The sequence below is a fragment of the Symphalangus syndactylus genome, chromosome 14 (assembly GCF_028878055.3).
Source record: "Symphalangus syndactylus isolate Jambi chromosome 14, NHGRI_mSymSyn1-v2.1_pri, whole genome shotgun sequence".
NCBI classification, from domain to species: domain Eukaryota; kingdom Metazoa; phylum Chordata; class Mammalia; order Primates; family Hylobatidae; genus Symphalangus; species Symphalangus syndactylus.
The window spans coordinates 107,470,301-107,491,368 of NC_072436.2; the positions used below are offsets into that span (position 1 = coordinate 107,470,301).

Sequence of the window (21,068 nt, forward strand, 5' to 3'; positions counted from 1 at the left end):
TGTGGGTTTCTCACAGCACTTGTCACTCTCTGTGATCCTCAGCATCTGTCCCTGTGCCCATGGAGTATCACCCCACCAGCATGTGCACTGCCCAAAGGCTGGCCCCGCTCAGAGTAGAATTTGCCCTTGTGCCAAGCTCTGGCAGCTCAAGGTGTTACTTGTCAAATGAATGAATGAAAATGATGCATCTGACACTGTCCTCTTTCCCCACCCAGCTCTCAGCTGTACTTCATCACCAGGGATGGCGTGAGGAGTCTCAGACATGTCCCTGGCCCTTCTGAGGTCCAGTCCTGTACTGGTGAGGAAGGTAGGCAGCAAGGCCTCCATGCCATCGTACCGAGGTGGGCATCCTGGGGTTGAAGGGAAAAGTGCCATCTCCAGATCCCAGAGTTGCTCTCCTGCCCTAAAAGTATCATATTCTGCAAACCAAAAAGTATCTGAGACAGGTTTCAATCAATTTAGACGTTTACTTTGCTGAGGTTAAGGACATGCTTGGAAATAAAGGAACACAAATCCACAGAACAATCTGTGGTCTATGCCTTTTTCCAGAGATGGTTTTGAAAGCTTCAATATTTATTTACTTATTTATCATTTTTATTTTAAGTTCTGGGATACATGTGCGGAACATGAAGGTTTGTTACATAGGTATACATGTGCCATGGTGGTTTGCTGCACCCATCAACCTGTCATTTAGGTTCTAAGCCCCGCATGCATTAGGTATTTGTCCTAATGCTCTCCCTCCCTTCGTTTAAAGGGGAAAAGTGGGCTGGAGGGGAAAGAGGGAGGGTATGGTCACATGACTGAATCCACAAGCTGCAAGGGAAAAGGAGCAGGGAAGGGAATAGTCACTTATATTTTCATACTTGCTCAACAAATCAACACTTTACATAAGATAAGGTGAATATAGAATAGCTGCGCAAATATTTAACCTTTTATCTGTAGCTACCTGCTTAGGAATAAGAGAGAAGGCAGCTTCTTGCATGACTCAGCTTCCAGCTTACTTTTTTCCTTTTGGCATAGCGAATTGGGATCCCGATATTGTACTTTTATTATTATTATTATTATTGAGACACGGTCTCTGTTGCCCAGACCGGAGTGCAGTGGTGCAATCATGGCTCACTGCAGCCTCCATCTCCCCAGGCTCAAGTGATCCTCCCATCTCAGCCTCCTGAGTAGCTGGGACTACAGGCACTTGCCACCCTGCCCAGCTAATTTTTTTTTTTTTTTTTTTTTTTGTATTTTGTAGAGACAGGGTTTCACCATGTTATCCAGGCTGGTCTCGAACTCCTGGGCTCAAGTGATCCACCTGCCTTGGCTTCTCAAAGTACTGGGATTACAGGCATGAGCCACTGCACCCGGCTTTATTTTCCTGTACCAACCACTTCAGTCAATGATAATGCTTCTAGAATTCCACCCTATAAAAGCAAACCAAAATCACTTAAAAATGCTCTGTGCACAAAGATGTTTGTTGCATCATTATTTAGAACAAAAAATAGGAACAACTCAAATATTCCAGAGTAGGCAAAATGGCTAATTATAAAGGCCAGTGAGCTAAGGGTAGGTTGTTATATTAAGTGGCTAAAAAGAGTCAAAAGAAGAATATCTTATACCATGAAAACTTGATGAAATTGAAATTTCAGTGTCCAGAAATAAAGTTGTTTGGGAACACAGCACACCCCCTTCATGTGCATATCACCTGTAGCCACGTTGTCCCACAACAGCAGAGCTGAGTAGTTGCAAGCTAGACTGTATGACCGCAAAGCACAAAATATTGGCTATCTGGCCAGCGGATAGCTCACGCCTGTAATCCCCACACTTCGGGAGGCCGAGGTGAGAGGATTCTTTGAGTCCAGGAGTTCAAGACTAGCCTGGGTAACATAGTGAGACCTTGTCTTTACAAAAATAAAAATTAACAAATTAGCCGGGCATGGTGGCATGCACCAGTGGTCCCAGCTACTTGGAAGGCTGACAGGAAGATCACTTGAGCCCAGGAGGTCGAGGCAACAGTGAGCTGTGTTCATGCCACTGCACTCAAGCCGGGGTGACCAAGGAGGATTCTGTCTCTAGCTAGCTATCTAGGTAACTAACTAAACAAACAAACAATCTGGCCCTTTACGAAGAATGTTTGCTGGCTCCTGGGTTGGTAAGTTATTGACATATCGCATAACTTTTTTTTTTTTTTTTGAGACGAGTTTCACTCTCGTCCCCCAGGCTGGAGTGCAATGGTACAGTCTCGGCTCACTGCAATCTCTGTCCCCTGGGTTCAAGCAATTCTTCTGCCTCAGCCTCCCAAGTATCTGGGGCTACAGGTGCCTGCCACCACGCCCGGCTAATTTTTGTATTTTTAGTAGAGACAGGGTTTCACCACATTGGCCAGGCTGGTGTTGAACTCCTGACCTCAGGTGATCCACCTGCTTTGGCTTCCCAAACTTTTAAACTCCATTATGAGTAAGGTGTTTTAATGAGAAACTTCTTTAATCATAATACCAAGTGTAAGCCAGCAACACTGAATATGATCTCAACTGGGTAAAAAGACAGGAAGTAAATGTGCCAAATAATAGCAGATCTTGAAATTTTTTTTTTTTTTTGGAATTAAGGTTGGGGAGGGCTCTATTTAATGAAGATATACAAATTTTGCTTCTTGATAATTTTGCTTTTTTGCATTTCAGTTGCATTTAGAATTGTAAATAAACTTATGAAAGTATAACATATATAATACAGAAAAATTTTTTAGAAATCTTAGCTTTCTAACTTTTTTTCTAATTTCCTGCAACAAGTACATTTTTATTTTTTATTTTTATTTATTTATTTATTTATTTCGAGACAGAGTGTCCCTCTGTCACCCAGGCTGGAGTGCAGTGGTGCAGTGTCGGCTCTCTGCAACCTCTGCTTCCTGGGTTTAAGTGATTCTGCTGAGTCGTTGAGATTACAGGTGCCTGCCACCACGCCTGGCTAATTTTTTTGTTTTTAGTAGAGACAGGCTTTTACTATGTTGGCCAGGCTGGTCTCATACTCTTGACCTCAGGTGATCCGCCCGCCTTGGCCTCTCAAAGTTCTGGGATTACAGGTGTGAGCAACCACATCCAGCCAACAAATATATTTTTATAATCAGGATAAGAGTTACTGCTGTTCTCAACACTTATTGAACTGTTAACCCTCACAGCTATGCCGTGAAGCAGGATTATCATTAGCAGTTTAAGATGAGAAACACTGAAGCCCTTATAGTGAGTCAGGGGAGTAGTAACGATAATAATAATGAAAAATAAACATTGAGGCCCAGAGAGGTTAAGTAATTTGTCCAAGGTCACACAGCTGGGAAGTGGCTGAGCTAGAATTTGAACCAGGCATTCTTGCTCCAGAGCCTGTGTTCTACACAGTGTTGCCTGACCCTCTTTTTAAAAAGTCTACCAGGGGCTGGGCACAGTAGGTGACACCTGTAATCCCAGCGCTTTGGGAGGCTGAGGCAGGCAGATCACCTGAGGTCAGGAGTTCAAGACCAGCCTGGCCAATATGGTAAAACCCCATCTTTACTAAAAATACAAAAATTAGCCAGGCATGGTGGCACGCGCCTATAATCCCAGCTACTCGGGAGGCTGAGGCAAGAGAATCACTTGAACCTGGGAGGCAGAGGTTGCAGGGAGCCGAGATTGTGACACTGTACTCCAGCCTGGGTGACAGAGCGAGACTCTGTCTGGAAAAAAAAAAAAAAAAAAAAGTCTACCAGGGGTTCTCAGCTGGGGCAGTTTTGACCCCCCAGGAGACATTTGGTAATACGTGCAGAAATATGTGATTGTTGGTAGGGGTTACTGGCATCTAGTGGATGGGGATCCAGGATGCAGCGAAACATCCCATAATACACGGCATAGCCCCCAAACAAGATGATCTGACCCCAAATGTCAGTAGTGCTGAGGTAGAGAAACCCTGGTCTGCACAGCACTGTCTCACAGGATTCCTGTCTACATGATGCCTTTCCTCAGAAGAAATTAGAGAAGAGCTTTCTTTGCTGGTGTGGCAGCTGCAGGCACCCATGCCGAGAGTCCTCTGAGTCTCCACTGACCAGTGCTGCCTGCTTACCTCTCTCTGCAGTGTCCTACACCTGGGGCTGGCGGCTGTGCACTGGAGTGACCTGGCCGGTGCCTGGCCAGCCCTACCTGCTCTCATTGCCTGTGTTCGCGGCCGTGACGCTGCAGAAGCAGGACCCAGGGCTCCGACAGTACCTGCTGGAAGCTGCCTATACCCTGCAGCCCCAGGTGGGCCCTAGACAACAGCCCCGTGTTTCTCAGCCATGTTGTGGGTCTCCTTAGGTCACCACTGGGCTCACCCTAAAGGACGTGGGGCTCCTCTCTGGGGCTGTTGGGCTGTGCTGGTCTTCCTGTAGGTTTCTTCTGGACCTTTGCACATACTGATTCTCCATCTAGGGCTGTATGATGCATTAACTCTAAATCAGTCTTCAGATCTCAGTTTAAGGGTCACTTCCTCAGGGAAGCCTGCCTAGGTTACCTCAGAGCACATCATATTCTTTTGTGACTTGCCTTAAGACAACCACATTTCTTCCCTTTTGATCATTTCTGTTTCTTAGTGAAGCTAGTTGATTAATGTCTATCTTCTCCACTGCTGACTCAGTTTCTAGGAGCAGATTGAGGGTTTTGTTTTGTTTTTTTTTTTTTTTTGAGACAGAGACTCTTGTCGCCCAGGCTGGGGTGCAATGGCATGATCTTGGCTCACTGCAACCTCCGCCTCCCAGGTTCAAGCGATTATCCTGCCTTAGCCTCCCTAGTAGCTGGGATTGTAGGGATGCACCACCACGCCCAGCTGATTTTTTTTATATTTTAATAGAGACGGGTTTTCTCCATGTTGGTCATGCTGGTCTCAAACTTCTGACCTCAGGTGATCCACCCGCCTCGGCCTCCCAAAGTGCTGGGATTGCAGGTGTGAGCCACCGCGCCTGACAAGGGTTTGTTTTACTTACCCCTGTGTCATCAGCACATGGTCCAGAGGAGGCACCCGGCGGCCTCCTGTCTGATCTTCCACCTCCCACTCTGGTCTCCTTACCATCTTCACCAGCAGCCAGATGGGCCCTCTGAAATCCCAGCTGGATCGTGTCCCTCCTCTGCGTAGACTGCCCCGCCATGGCACCTGTTACCCTTAGAGTAGGAGCCAGACGCCATGACCCACAGGCCCTTAGCAGTCCCACCCCTGCTGGCCTCCTTCCCTGACTCTCCTCCAGACTCGCTGCCCCGAAGACACACTGGCCCCCTTTTCAAGGCCACGCACATGCCCGCCCCAGGGCCTTTGCGCTGGGTGTTTCCCCTGCCAGGAACACTCTTCCCCCGGGATATCCACCTAACTCCCTCCCTAGCTCCTTTCGTGTCCTTCAGTGGGACCTCTCAGAGGCAGCCTTCCTGGGCCTCCCTGTCTAGACCAGTATCCCGGTCAGGGCCCCTAAACCATTGACTTTGCCGTCTTACCGTTCTTGCGTCTGGTGGTCCTGTGCCTCCTGTCTAGGACGTAGGCTCCACGCAGTCGGGGACTGCGTACCTCATGCTCAGTCATCTTCCACACAGCAGCACGCATCCCTGTTGGTGTTGAACAAACGTACGGTGACGTGGGATTTCAGAACAGGGCTTGTGGCTGAGGCTGCACTTTCCCAAAGAGAGACCCAAGCCTTGGACTGGGGTACAAGTGATTTGTTAAGAAAAGGCTCCAGGGGACCCAGAAAGAGTGGAGAAATTAGGAAAGGCCGGGGGAAGATGCTGAGAGGTGTGCAATTTCAGGTGAAGTTGCAGCCTCAGCCTGGTCCCACAGTGAGCCCCAGAGCATGAGGCACTTGCAGAGTGAGTTCCCCTTTGGGCTAGGGTGCTGGGAGTTTTGGCTGCAGTGCTGGAGGGCAATGTTCTGGAGCCCTCAGGTGACAGCCAGGAAGTGCAGAGCTTGCAGAAGCAGCCGCTTCTCCCTGGCCATTTGCTGAATAAATTGCGACCCTGTGGACATGGTCCTGGGCTGTTCTGCAGAGCTTTACACTTCTGCAGGCGATTTTCAAGCCTGAGAAATTCCTGGTTGGGGAATTGTGAGGACAATACTGCGAGTGTCTGAAGGGTGGAGGTGGAGGCTCTCAATCTTGAAGACTCTGCTGTTTCCAGAAGGACAGCTGGTTCCCTCAAGAAGCCGCAGCCCACGTCTTCATGGGCACACCTGGGTCGGAAGTGCCGAGGGACGTCGGGGTGGACATCAGCTACAGCTTGCCCCAAAGCAAGTTCCGGCTCAAGCTTCTCCATCCCAAGAAGAAAATCGAGCTGGACGGTAATGTTAACGTCCCTCCCTGATCACTGCGCCCTTTGCTCGGTGCCACACCCAGGGCAGGGCCCCTGCAGTAAGCTGGCTCATAGGTTTGTCTGTCACCTCCTGAGGTCAGCATTAAATCCAGCCCCATTTTACAGCTGCTGCATCTTAGGCTCAGAAAATAAAAAGGCAGGCGGTCCTCCCAGGGGGATGGAGGGGCCAGATCCAGATGTTGAACACTTGTCTCTAAACTCTTGTTTTGCACCCCCAGGAAGGATGGAGGCTCTTGGGAGTGCCCACACGGGTCACTTGGAGCTGGTACTGGATGACAGGGACGTCTACTACATCAAGGTTTGTTCCACACCCTTGGCCCACCTGTGTCTGCACCTGCCACCTCCCCAGGGATTTCCTGCCCCCGTCCCAGAGCCCTGTTAATTATTGCCAGCACCTCTGGAATCTTCCCTTTCTACCTGCCATTTAACAAGTGTTAGTTCTGTTACCCAGAAATGTGTAAACAAGAAAAAACTGGGCTCAAATCCCACCATCATTGATGTTAAAAATGGATATTAATAACACGAAAACATGCTTTTAAGAATTCAGGTAGGATGCGGTGGTTCATGCCTGTAATCCCAGCATTTTGGGAGGTCAAAGCGGGCAGATCACCTGAAGTCAGGAGTTCAAGACCAGCCTGGCCAAATGGCGAAACCCCACCTCTTGTAAAAATACAAAAATTAGCCGGGCATGGTGGCGGGTGCCTGTAATCCGAGCTACTTGGGAGACTGAGGCAGAAGAATCACTTGAACCCAGGAGGCGGAGGTTTCAGTGAGCTGAGATCATGCCACTGCATTCCAGCCTGGGCGACAGAGCGAGACTCTGTCTCAAAAAAAGAAAAAAAAAAAAAAAAAGCCAGGTATGATGGCTTATACCTGTAATTACAGAAAGTCAGGAGGCCAAGTTGGGAGGATCACTTGAGGCTAGGAGTTCGAGATAAACCTGGGCAACATAGCAAGACCCGGTCTCTACAAAACATTAAAAACTGTTAACCAGGCACAGTGTGGTGTGCCTGTAGTCTCAGCTCTTCAAGAGACTGAGGCAAGAGGATTGCTGGAGCCCAGAAGCTCAAGGCTGCAGTGAGCCATGCTTCTGCCACTTCACTCCAGCCTGGGTGACGAAGTAAGACCCTGTCTCTCAAAAAAAGAATTCAGAATAGAGAAAGGTATAAATTGTAAGTTAAAGCATGCCACGTCCCAAATTTCCTACAGAAGTACTGATGCATGCCCTCAGAAACCTGTATTCATTTCCCAGAGCTGCCTTAACAAAGTATGCTAACTGTGGCTTCTACTACAGGAATTTATTCTCACAGTTCTGGAGGCCAGGAGTCTGAAATCTAGGTTTTTTTGTTGTTGTTGTGGTTTTTGTTTTTTGTTTTTCTTCCCCTCCTCCGTGAAGGCCGTCAGGGTGGATCTGTCCCAGGTCTCACTCCTGGATTCTAGAAGCCGCCAGAGCTCCTTGGCGTGGAGGTTGTCTTCTGTCTCTGTCTTCCCATAGTCTTCCCTTTGTAGGTGTCTGTGTCCACACATCCCCTTTTTATAAGGACACCAGGCAAACAGGATTAGGGTTCACCCTCATCACCTCAGCTTAGCTTAACCATGTGTGAAGACCCTATTTCCAAATAAGGTGACGTTCACAGGTCCTGCGGCTTAGGGCTTCAGCATCTTTCAGGGAGACACAGTACAACCCATAACCCTATAGATTTGCAAATATTTGTAGTTTGGGTTTCTGGGTTTTATTTTGTCTTTTTCACATCAGGTGAGTGATGTGATGATGTAACAAGTTTTGAGGGAGGCACGTATCGTACAATAGCATGAAAACCCAACTGTCATGCTTAGGTTGCGTTTTTTTATTTTTATTTTCTTTTTTTGAGGCAGGGTCTCGTTCTGTCGCTCAGGCTGGAGTGCAGAGGTGCAAACATGCCTCACTGCAGCCTTGACCTCCTGGTCTCCAGCGATCCTCCCACCTCAGCCTCCCGAGTAGCTGGGACTACAGGCATGTGACACCATGCTTGGCTATTTTTTTATATTTTTGTAGAAATGGGGTCTCACTATGTTGCCCAGGCTGGTCTCAAACTCTTGGGCTCACACAATCTGCCCACCTTGGCCTCCCAAAGTGCTAGGATTACAGGCGTGAGCCTCCACTCTCAGTTTCCAGTTTCCCAGTTTTTTGTTGTTGTTGTTTTTGTTTGTTTTGTTTTTACCCTGTAAGGACTTTTTTTTTTTTTTTTTTTACTCAAAAATATACCTTGGCAGCCGGGTGCTGTGGCTCATGCCTGTAATCCCAACACTTGGGGAGGCCAAGGTGGATGGATCACTTGAGGCCAGGAGTTTGAGACCAGCCTGGCCAACATGGTGAAACCCCAGCTCTATCAAAAATACAAAAATTACCTGGGTGTGGTGGTGCATGCCTGTAATCCCAGCCACTTGGGAGGCTGAGGCAGGAGAATCACTTGAACCCAGGAGGCAGAGGTTGCAGTGAGCCGATTTCGTACAACTGCACTCCAGTTTGGGTAGCAGAGCGAGACTCCATCTCAAAAAAATATATATGTGTGTGTGTGTGCATGCATATATATATACACACACACAAACACACACACACAATACACATATACGTACATACACCTTGGCAATCTTTTTAGGCCAGCATGCACTGATACAATTTAAATTCTATTGTAGATTTCATTTAGATTAATTCAATCTAAATACTATTCTACAATTAAATAGGCAATGCACTTAAATGATTCAAAATTCAAAAGCTATGAAAGGGTATAGAACTGACTCTCCCATATGGTAGCCAGTGGCACACATGTTTATTGAAATCTAAGTGAGGCCGGGTGTGGTGGCTCACGCCTATAATCCTAGTACTTTGGGAGGCCAAGAGAGGTGGCTCACCCGAGGTCAGGAGTTCAAGACCAGCCTGACCAACATGGCAAAACCCCGTCTCTACCAAAAATACAAAAAGTAGCCGGGTGTGGTGGTGGGCTCCTGTAATCCCAGCTACTTGGGAAGCTGAGGCAGGAGAATTGCTTGAACCTGGGGCGGGTGGAGGTAGCAGTGAACCAAGATCATGCCACTTTACTCCATCCTGGGCACCAGAGTGAGACTCCATCTCAAAAAAAAAAAACAAAAACAAAAACCTAAATGAATTAAAACTAAAGAAAATTAAAGATTTGGTTCTTTGGCTGCATGGGCCACATTTCAGGTGTTCCACAGCTTCATGTGGCCCTGAAACATTGTCCTCATTGCAGAAAGTTCTATTGGTTGGTGCTGGTGTAGACTTAAAACCTCTCTCCCGCCCCTCCTGAAAGCCAACCACTGTTAGGCGTTTTTTTGGTGATTCCTTTCTGAGATGATCTATGCACACGGTCAGCACATGGAGTTAATATATCCGCTTTAAAGAAAATAAGTGCCTCCTGTGTAGCACACATTACTGTGGAATAGTCCGTGGAATGGAATTTATTCAGCTAGTTTAATAATGAAGGACTGTTGAGTTTTTTCCAGGTTTCTGCTCTTACAAATATTCTGCCATGAACACCATTCTCTCTGCAGAGTAAATTCTTAACAATGGAATTCCCTGGCCACAAGGTTTATATGTTTTTTCTCTTTTCTTTTCTCTTTTCTTCCTTTCTTCCTTTTCTTTCCTTTCTCTCCCTCTCTTTCCTTCCATCTATTCCCTCTTTTCCTCTTTCCACCTCTTTCCCCCACTTTTCCCCATGTCTTCTCCCCGTCTCTTTCCCCCTCTCTCTTTTCCCTCTCTGCCCACCCCCCGCCTTCTCTTTCTTTTACAAGGTCTTATTCTGTGCAGTAATCCTAGATCACTGCAGCCTCAAACCCCTGGGCTCAAGTGATCCTCTTGCCTCAGCATCCCAAGTAGCTGGGACTACGGACTGTGCCACCATGCCCTTCTATTTTTCTTTTCTTCTTTTTTTTTTTTTTTTTTTTTTTTATGAAAATGAGGTCTTACTATGTTGTCTAGGCTCCTTTTCATCTTAGTAGGTGCTTTTCTAGGGTTCTTACCCAAGGGTACCTGGACAGAACTTAGTTGCTTGAAGCCCCTGTCATTGTGTTGAAGTTTTGTGTCTGCCCTCCATCCTGCAAAGAAGGTTGAAAACTTCCATCCACTTTTCAGGCAGATCGGTGACTTCAAAAAGTATACAAATATTGGGAGGGTGAGGCGAGAGGATCACTTGAGGTGAGGAATTTGGGACCAGCGTGGCCAAGATGGTGAAACCCTGTCTCTACTAAAAATACAAAAATTAGCTGAGTGTGGTGGTGCATGCCTGTAGTCCCAGCTTCTTGGGAGGCTGAGGCAGGAGAATTGATTGAATCTGGGAGGTGGAGGTTCCAGTGAGTCAAGAACATGCCCCTGCACTCCAGCCAGGGTACAAATAGCAGCTTTAGACTTGATTCCACCAGGCATGATTGCTGGGCACCTTCGGCAGTGGATGTGCTGATTCTGCCTCAGTTTCCAGTGTCTTCTCAGAGAAGCCTGGAGTGGAGCGTCTGAAGCCGGAGCTGGATGTCTTGCTGCAAAAATACATTCTCCACTTCCAGCTCTGCCGTCAGCCTGGGTTGGGGGAACACGTATGTCAGGGGAGAGCTGTCTTCCTTCTAAAGCCCCACCTGCCTAATGGCTGAGACTTATGCCTCATTTTCAGAATTCCTAGGGGCCCTCGAACTTCTAGTTGTTTGCTAAATGTACAAGCACGGATTGCTTCTACCTCCTCGTGGAGCTTCCTGTTGGTCCCTATAGAGCTGTCTGCAGCCTGGAAATGTTTGCCTTTGGAGAAATTCTAGTTCCACCTGCCCCAGACTCATCACAATTACAGTAACAGCCGGAACTCCGGAACTTTCTGGAGCCTGGTTCAGCAGACATGAGGTCCCCCCTTCAAGTCCTTTCTGTAACCCCATACAAGATGAAGAAACCGAGGCAGATGAGCTCATGAATATGAAGCCCCAGAGCTTGGGTTCAACTTATCTCAAAGCTTATGGGATTTAAGGTTGGTTTAGGGAAGAGTGTTCTGTTCAGTGCCCCCTCCTGCTAGTGTGCAAGGGTTGGGTCCTGGGTTGCCTGGAGAGCCCCAGTTTATGCCTGCTGACCTGACACGTTTACAACTAGTGTTCTCTTTAACTGCAAACTGTTCTGGTTTGGGTGAGAAATTCTGTGTTCACCTTGTTCACGTGTACCTTGAGGAAGCTCTGAGAAGCACCGCACAGCCTCTGATACAGACTGGAGAAAGCCATTGCTAGAATATGCCTGTCAGCAGGAAAAGCTGGGAGCAGAGTGGAGAGCGAGCATCTGTTTCTGTAAAAAATAGAGGGAGAAGGGTGTGTCTGTATATTCATGTGTGCACACGTACGTCCATACACATATGACATATCCATACCCATGTCCATACACATATACATCATACACACGTCCATATTTATACACACGAACATCCACATGTAGACACATCTGTCTATACATGTGTATATACACACATCCATATATAGACGTATCTGTGCACGTCTGTACAGAGTCCATTCACATCCATATTCGCACACATCCAAATACAGACATATGTATGCACATTCATATACACACATCTACATATATACCTATCTTTTCACATGTCCATGGTGTACACACGTCCATATACACCCATATTCACACAATTCACATGTGGACAATCTGTACACATTGAAATACATGCATCCGTATATATACACCTCTTTACACACATACATGTCCACACACACACACACACACACACATGTCCATACAAACGTGTTCACACACACACCCACATAGACACATCTGTATATACGTTTATATATATACACGTCCATACGTATAGATGTCTGTACACATATCCACACACATCCATATATGTATATCTCTTCACATGTCCATACACACACGTCCATACACACATCCGTATTCACACAATCCACATGTAGACATGCCTGTATGTATACATTCATATACACATCTCATATATATACACCTCTTTACACATCCATATACATACGTTCACACACACGTCCATACACACGTCTACACACAAACATCCATGTATACACACATTCATATATCTGTATGCACCCACATGTCTGTATACATACACGTCTGTATACACACACCCCGTGTACACACACATCCGTCTATAGATACATCTGTACACACATCCACACACATTCATACACACACATCTGCACACACATCTGTGGGGATCGGGGACAGAGCATTAAGTAGTGGCAGTCTGGTAATAGTGAGTGTTGTTTTGACGTCTTTTGGGTAAACTGACCAGCTGGTGGCCATCAGAAGGGTGTGGGGGTGGGGGGCCTGCAGGTTGGCGGGGCCATCAAAGATGGTATTCACAGTTGCTCATGGCTTTTCCGGAGAATCTTCTTTGCGGGGCCGTGGAGTGTGTAGTGAGCTGTCCCCGTGGCCCATCTGTCAGTGTCTTCCCGTGGCCAGGTCTGCACCACTGACCAGCAGAGAAAGTTCTGGCCTCGCTGGCCTTCACAAGGACTTTGGGTCGTACTGTAAGAAAGGCTAGCGTGCTATCTTTCGACGTGTCTGGTCGCCGTGTGGAGATCAGTTGCCAGCAGCGGGATGGGAGCTGGGAGAGCCAGGAGGATGTTGCAGTGAGACAGGCCGATGACCAGGGCTCCAGCTGGTGAGGCAGCAGAGGTGGCAGAAGTGGTTGATTCTAGACACGTTCCATAGGGACAGTTGACTCGAGTTCCTGATGGATTGAATAAGGGGGATGTCAAGGAGAGAAGAGGAGTTCCTTATATTTATGTCTGAGTTTGTAGCACAGGTTTCTCCTTTTGAGAAATTCAGAGTTTAAAAAATTGGGGAAGGGCTGGGCACAGCGGTTCATGCCTGTACTCCTAACACTTCGGAAGGCCAGGGTGGGTGGATCACTTGTGCTCAGGACCTTGAGACCAGCCTAGCCAACATAGCAAAACCCCATCTCTCTAAAAATAAAAAAATTAGCTGGGTGTGATGGCTCGTGAGTGTAATCCCAGGGAGGCTGAGGCAGGAGAACCACTTGAACCCGAGAGGTGGAGGTTGTAGTGAGCCAGGATCCCACCACTGCACTCCAGCTTGGGAGACAAAGTGAGACTTTGTCTCAAGAAAAAACAAAAATTGGGTAAGGATCAGTGTAGAAGGCTGTTAGCTGGGTTGTCTCCTGCCCTGTCTGGTCCCAGCTCGTGTGGTCAGGGCTGGGCCTGCTGGCCAAGCCTCTCCTCCCAGGTGACACTGAGGCCATTTCAGGGCTGGAGTGACCTGCAGCCAGCCATGGGTGGCGAGGCCGAGCGGTTCCAGGCACAGCTGGAAGTGAAACTGGTGACGGGGGGCAGCCCCGTCGTCTTCACCGGGAACCTCACATGGCAGGCGGGCAGCAAGCTGGCCTTCTCCGCATCGCTGAGCCATCTGCTGAGTGGCCAGGCCCACGTGACAGGTAGGAGATGAGACCCCTTCTGTCCCCTCTGCTCTGTGGCCAGTTTAGGGTGTGGTGGCCCAAGTGCCTCCTTATGGTCTTCATCACCCCAGCTTCTCATAATATCAACATCCCATTAAAGGGCAGGTCCAGGCTCCATGTGAGCCCCCAGAACCTCCCCCAACCTCCACCTGCACCCACAAACCTTAAAATAGCAACTTTTGGACTGTTTTTATTCTGATCCACGATAAGAAACAATTGTAACATTTTCACCTAAAATACAATGGGCATTTAAAACACACACAGACTGAGAGGTACTGGCCCTGGTGCTGGAGCTGGGGTGGTGGCGCCTGGGTGTGCCTCTCATGGGTGTTTGGAAGATTCCAAGGTAAGGACAGGAGCTGCAGCTGGGGGTACTTGGAGCAGTGGCTGTTGATCCCCTGATGTGGGCGTTTGGGAGTCATAACAGCTGGCTCAATTTCAACTGTGTGTTCTGGCTGACCTGTGTCTCAGAAGCTTCAGAAGGTGAAATTTACCCAACAACGCACGATGCGCTGTTCTTTCTTTTCTCTTCTGTCCTGTTCAATTGATTTTATTCTACTTTATTTTTGGGCCAGGCAGTGTCTCACACCTGTAATCCCAGCACTTTAGGAAGCTAAGGCGGGTGGATTTCTTGAGCCCAGGAGTTCAAGACCAGCCTGGGCAACATAGTGAGATCCCTGCTTCTACAAAAAATACAAAAATTAGCCAAGTGTGGTGGCATACGTCTGTAGTTCCAGCTACTCGGGAGGCTAAGGTGGGAAGATCGATTGAGCCTGGGAGGTCAAGGCTACAGTGAGCCATGATCAGGCCTGTCTGTGGCCTGTTGTACAGGGCGTACGTGTTGGCTCTTCAAGGAGCCCCCAATCCCAAGGCCGCTCAGTGATTCCTGAGTCCCCTCTTTGCCTGGGGATGGGGGTGCTGGTCCCTGGGGGCTGACCCTCTCATCTGCCTGCTCTCTGTCCCTGCAGCACTGCTGGAGAGGAAGGAGGAGAATGGACGGTGGGTGGCCGCCCTAGGTGCCGAGCTGTTCGTGCCAGGGCTGGTGGGGCTTCGTGCCCTTGGCCTGCTGCAGCAACGGGGCCAGCTCTGGACCAACTCCCTGAAGATCCAGTACAGCCTCCTGGGTAAGGCACTGCGTGTCTGGTTGCGGGGCCGGTGGAGGTAGCAGGGCCTGCCCTGTTTCCTAGGGCTGTGGCTCTGTGAGCTAAGATACGCTGTCACCACGGGGTTTTCCATTAGTCATTCTGTTGGCTCTGAGTAGGAATGAGTACCTGCCCATTAAAAAGTGTGTCTGTTGAGGGGACATTCACCCATGTCTTAAGACCTCCCCATCGACAGGTTCTAATGGAGTGACAGGTGGAGCAGAGGATGGGGGGTGTAGCTGAGGCCAGGCTGGGCCAGGCCCTCCATCTCTTGGAGCCCTGGTGGAGAGCTGCCTGGCAGAGGAGGGCAGGGGTCTCTGGGTCGATCTGCTCAGGTCAGGCGAAGCAGGCGGCACACGAGTGCAGCACCAGCCAGAAGCTGCAGGCAGACAGCGGCTCAGACGGTGCCTACAGGCTGGAGCTGGGCCACGAGCTCCACTGCACACAGATCCCGGCCTTCAGCCACAAGGTGGGTACCCAGGCCAGGTGCGACATCTGGAGAGAGTACCAGAGTCAGGCAAGTGGTGATCTGAGTACCCTGAGCTCATCCCCAAAGAAATGGACTTGCTCACGATCACACAGCCATATGGGAATGGGTACGGGGCTGGAACTTCAGCCTCAGTCTGAAATCTATTCATCCAGGAATGCTTCAGCCCAGGAGGCAGAGGTTGCAGTGAGCCAAGATGGCGCCACTGTACTGCAGCGTGGGTGGGAGAGTGAGATCTTGTCTGTAAAATAAATAAATAATAAATTTTAAAAAACAATAGTGCTTTCTACAGAGCTATCTCTTCTGAAAACCAGGCTGATATCCCTGGAGTGGGCGGCTGTGAGGAGGCCCAGGGACTGGGTGGGCAGGGCCTACATGGGCAGTTCACCGCCCACGTGTGTCCCAGGTCCAGCTCTGGCACGAGGAGAACTCGGGCCACCTGCACTCACAGCTGGAGGTGAGCTACGGGAAGCACTGGGACAAGAACAGCAACAAGAGGCATCTCCGTGTCAGCCAGACCTTCAAGAATGACTCGGGGCCCGCCCTGAGCAATCACTTCATGGAGGTGAGCCCGTCCACTGCGGCAGAACTGTGCGCCATGAGTCCAGCATGGACGGTGGGAGCTGGGGAACCCCCACGTGGCCCTCTGGCCCTGGCTGCAAGAATGCAACCAGCTGAAACTTAGCCTTGGTGACTTTCCCTTTTGCATCTCCAGCCCCATGTCCCCATGTCCCCAGGGGTGAGAAACACTTGTCAGAGTGCCAAGGACTGGCAGGAGGGCTTGGGAAACATAGATTTCCAACTGTAAAAATGCATTTTGGAAAGAGCAGTTCGCTTTTAGTCTTTCCCGGAGGGTGGGTTGTTTTGCTGAGTTCGGACTGATGGTGTGCTCCGCAGCTGAACAGGTGGTGGTTCTTACACAGCACACATTTCACCTTGTATGTTTATTTAAAAATTGGTTTAGAGGCTGGGCGCAGTGGCTCACGCCTGTAATTCTAGCACTTTGGGCGGCCGAGGCCGGCGGACCACGAGGTCAGGAGATCGAGACCATCCTGGCTAACACGGTGAAACCCTATCTCTACTAAAAATACAAAAAATTAGCCGGGTGCAGTGGCGGGTACCTGTAGTCCCAGCTACTTGGGAGGCTGAGGCAGGAGAATGGCATGAACCCGGGAGGCGGAGCTTGCAGTGAGCTGAGATAGCACCCTGCAGTCCGGCCTGGCCGAAAGAGCGAGACTTCGTCTCAAAAAAAAACAAAAAAATTGGTCTAGAATTTTTTTTCCCTTTTCACATCTAGTCATGCAAATGGTCTTTTAAATATTAACTTTTAATTTTAATTGTGGTTAAGTATATGTCATGTAAAATTTACTGTTTGTTTTTTTAATTTATTTTATTTTTTTGGAGATGGAGTCTCGCTCTGTCGCCCAGGCTGGAGTGCAATGGCGCGATCTTGGCTCACTGCAACCTCTGCCTCCTGGGTTCAAGCAATTTGCCAGCCTCAGCCTCTTGAGTAGCTGGGATTGCAGGTGCCTGCCACCACGTCTGGCTAATTTTTTTGTATTTTTAGTAGAGACGAGGTTTCTCCATGTTGGCCAGGCTGGTCTCGAACTCCTGACCTCAGGTGATCCGCCCACCTCAGCCTCCCAAAGTGCTGGGTTACAGGCATGAGCCACCACACCCTGCCATATTTACTATTTTAACCATTTTGGAGTTTAGTGGCGTTACATGCATTTACATTCTTGTGCAACCATCACCACTACTTATTTCCACAACTTGCAAAACTGCAAGTCTGTAGCCAGGAAATGCTGACTCCCCATTCTCTCCTGCTCCCAGTCCCTGGAAACCACCATTCTACTTTCTGTTTCAGACTTTTGACTATTCTAGCTACCACAGAGCCGTGGAATCATACAGTATTTGTCTTTTTTTTTTTTTTGAGACAGAGTTTCGCTTTTGTTGCCCACACTGGAGTGCAATGATGCAATCTTGGCTCACTGCAACCTCCGCCTCCCGGGTTCAAGCAATTATCCTGCCTCAGGCTCCCAAGTAGCTGGGATTACAGTCATCTGCCTCCACACCTAGCTAATTTTTTTTTTTTTTTTTTTTTTTTTTGAGATAGAGTCTTGGCCTGTTACCGAGGCTGGAGTGCAATGGCATGAACTTGGCTTACTACAACCTCTGCCTCCGGGTTCAAGCAATTCTCCCTGCCTCAGCCTCCTGAGTACCTGGGATTACAGGCACCCACGACCACGCCTGGCTAATTTTTGTATTTTTTAGTAGAGATGGGGCTTTGCCATGTTAGACAGGATGGTCTTGAACTCCTGACCTCAGGTGATCCGCCTGCCTCGGCCTCCCAAAGTGCTGGGATTACAGACGTGAGCCACCACGCCCAGCCCTGGCTAATTTTTTGTATTTTTACTAGAGACGGGGGTTTTACCATGTTGGCCAGGCTGGTCTTGAACTCCTGACCCCAGGTGATCCACCTGCCTCAGCCTCCCATAGTGCTGGGATTACAGGTGTGAGTCACCGTGCCTGTCCTGTCCTTTTTTTGACTGGCTTATTTTACTTAGCTTGTCCTCAAGGTTCATCCTTTTCGTAGCATGTGTCAAATTTCCTTCCTTTTTAAGGCTGAATATTCCGTTGTCTGTATAGACAGCATTTTGTTTATCCATTCATCTGTTGATGGACATGTGGGTTGCTTGCATCTTTTGGTTATTGTGAATAAATTGAATAAATGCTGTTATGAATGTGAATGTGCAAATATCTGATGCTTTCAATTGTTTCAACTGCTTTCAATTCTTTTGTATATATACCTGGAAGTGTCATTTCTGGGTCATATGGTAATTCAATCTTTAATTTTTTTTTTTTTTTTTTTTTTTTTTTTGAGATGGAGTCTGGCTCTGTCCCCAGGCTGGAGTGCAGTGGTGCCATCTCGGCTCACTGCAAGCTCCGCCTCCTGGATTCACACCATTCTCCTGCCTCAGCCTTCCGAGTAGCTGGGACTACAGGCGCCTGCCACCATGCCCGCCTAATTTTTTGTATTTTTAGTAGAGACGGGGTTTCACCGTGTTAGCCAGGATGGTCTCTATCTCCTGACCTCGTGACCCGCCCGCCTCGGCCTCTCAAAGTGCTAGGATTACAGGGTGAGCCACCGCTCCCGGCCCGATCTTTAATTTTTTGAAAAACTGCCACACTGTTTTCCACAGTAGCTGCACTATTTTACATTCCCACCATCAGCGTATGAAAATTCAGATTTCTCCACATCCTTACCAACGCTCCTTGTTTTTTGTTTTTTTTGGACTAGGTTCTACTCCCGTTGCCTGTGTGGAGTGCAGTGGTGCAATCTTGGCTCACTGCTGCCTCGACTTCTCGGGCACATTCTAGGCCAGGGGTGGCATGATCCCATTGGCATCTTCGGGGGGGTGGGCATTCTCCAGTTTGTGCTGCAGGTGCCTGAGAGGCAGGTGGATTGCCACGTGCAGCTGCACCACTTGAGCCTGCACCTGCCGTATGTGGAGAGCAGCAGTCACTTGAAGGTGCAGTACAGTGGGCGGCCGCTGTTTGTGGCAGGCGGGCAGTGGAAGGATACATCTCGGGCCACTCTGTGGAAGTGGGAAGGTGAGTGTTGGCTGTGGGGCCTCCTTGACTAGCAGCTCAGATTTCTGACCTCCAGGCCTTTGCTCAAGCTATGCCTCCTTCCTGGAACACTTTCTCCTTTTGTTGGCTAGGCTAACTCAAGACTCAAACTGGGCCAGGCACAGTGGCTCACGCCTGTCATCCCAGCACTGTGGGAGGCCAAGGCGGGAGGACTTCTCGAGGCCAGGAGTTTGAGATCAGCCTGGGCAACATAGTAGGAACCTGTCTTAATTTTAAAAACAAACAAATGAAAACCTTATCTTTAAGGAGTCTCATGATGCTTATAATTACATGCTAACTTCTTACCTTTGCCAGTCAAGCGTCAGGTCCCTGCCTCTTTCTCCAGCCTTGTCCCATCCCGCTCTCCCCGTTGCTCATTATCCTGCAGGCTCGGAGGCCTTATTTTGCTCCCCAGACACCCTCCAGGGCCTTTGCATTTGCGGATATTTGTGTCTGGAAAACAGTCTCTCACTTTTAAAAAATTGATCCACCAGCTGGGTGTGGTGGCTCACGCCTGTAATCCTAGTACTTTAGGAGGCTGGGTGGGGATGCGGATTACTTGAGGTGAGGAGTTCAAGATCAGCCTGGCCAACATGGTGAAAACCTATCTCTACTAAAAATACAAAAATTAGCCATGTGTGGTGGCAGGCACCTGTAATCTCAGCTACTCAGGAGGCTGAGGCAGGAGGATCGCTTGAACCCAGGATGCGGAGGTTTCAGTGAGCACAGATCACACCACTGCACTCCAGCCTGGGCAACAAGAGTGAAACTCCATCTCAGGAAAAAAAAAAAGGATTCACCATAGTTTATCCATGAATTTTTTCAATTTTTTCAATTTTTATTTTTTTTGAAGTGATATCTTGTTTAAAAGTGAATTCGGCTGTGAGTTGCTCACTGTCGAAGCTGGGTCCCATGAGGGCTCATCATATGCTCTCTGCTCTCGTATAGACTTGAACTACATTTTCTAACAGTTGATTAAAGTTTATAAGGGAAATACATCCTCTGTGTCACATCTGTCTACCTTGTTTGTTTTTCTTTCTTTTTCTTTTTTTCTTTTTTGAGATAGAGTCTTACTCTGTCACCCAGGCTGGAGTGCAGTGGCATGATCTTGGCTCACTGCAACCTCTGCATCCAAGACTCAAGCTATTCTCGTGCCTCAGCCTGTGGAGTAGCTGGAATTACAGGTGTGTGCCACCAGACCTGGCTAATTTTTGTATTTTTAGTAGAGACGGGGTTTCACTATGTTGGCCAGCCTGGTCTTGGATTCCTGAGCTCAAGTGATCCACCTTCTTTGGCCTCCCAAAGTACTGGTATTACAGGTGTGAGCCACTGAGCCTGGCCCCTACCACAAGTCTTGCTTAAAACAGTAAGCATGCTAAGTTCTTTTAGCCATTTTTTCTGTTTATATTATCCATCTTTTAAAATAATATAATCACGCTGTTATTTCTTGATTTTTCAGCTTAGGTTTCTTACTAGAGAGGATAAGAATTTAACTCTTAGATTGGTGCCCCTTTCAAATACATATTTCCCTCCATTTTCTTAAAAGAGTTACCTTTTATTAACATCTGATGCTTGCCCAATTATAGCTATAAATGTCTTACATAGGTGAGCTATATGGTGTCCTATCATGGTGACTTATTGTATTTTTCTGGAGTTTGTAATTGCCTTCATTTTTCTATTTGATTAGTTTTCTATAATTTTTGCCTACTAATTACAGAATTTTTAGCAGCATTGCAAAACTTTTTTCCAGGTGGTCAGACACATCAGATTGTTCACTGACTTCAATTAGTTCTGATATTTTTCTTGGGGACCCTCTTCCTGGAGCCTGAGTCCTGCTCCAAAGTAGACCAGTTGCACAGCTATGGTTCTGCAGCCTCCCTTTTCCACCAACCTGGGAATTCCTTTTACTTCTCCCCTGGGTCACAATCCCTTTTTCTTAAATCTGTGTCATCTCTCTTGGTTTATTCCTTTGTTCTGATGGAGTACATCTTTCAGT

At 48.2% G+C, this 21,068-nt stretch overlaps 1 protein-coding gene and 1 pseudogene across 1 annotated transcript in view; one reads left to right on the top strand and one right to left on the bottom strand.

The window, feature by feature from the left end:
* LOC129462622 (uncharacterized) overlaps nucleotides 1–21,068 on the top strand; it is a 154,158-nt gene that overhangs the window by 52,948 nt on the left and 80,142 nt on the right. Inside the window, exons 20-28 of the mRNA XM_055242744.1 lie at nucleotides 216–307; nucleotides 4,087–4,250; nucleotides 6,141–6,300; nucleotides 6,551–6,630; nucleotides 13,603–13,789; nucleotides 14,779–14,934; nucleotides 15,288–15,421; nucleotides 15,846–16,004; nucleotides 18,874–19,054. Of these exons, the coding sequence (XP_055098719.1) occupies nucleotides 216–307; nucleotides 4,087–4,250; nucleotides 6,141–6,300; nucleotides 6,551–6,630; nucleotides 13,603–13,789; nucleotides 14,779–14,934; nucleotides 15,288–15,421; nucleotides 15,846–16,004; nucleotides 18,874–19,054 (1,313 nt within the window). The remainder of the gene's footprint in view (nucleotides 1–215; nucleotides 308–4,086; nucleotides 4,251–6,140; nucleotides 6,301–6,550; nucleotides 6,631–13,602; nucleotides 13,790–14,778; nucleotides 14,935–15,287; nucleotides 15,422–15,845; nucleotides 16,005–18,873; nucleotides 19,055–21,068) is intronic.
* Nucleotides 8,083–8,171, bottom strand: LOC129463370 (uncharacterized; annotated as a pseudogene).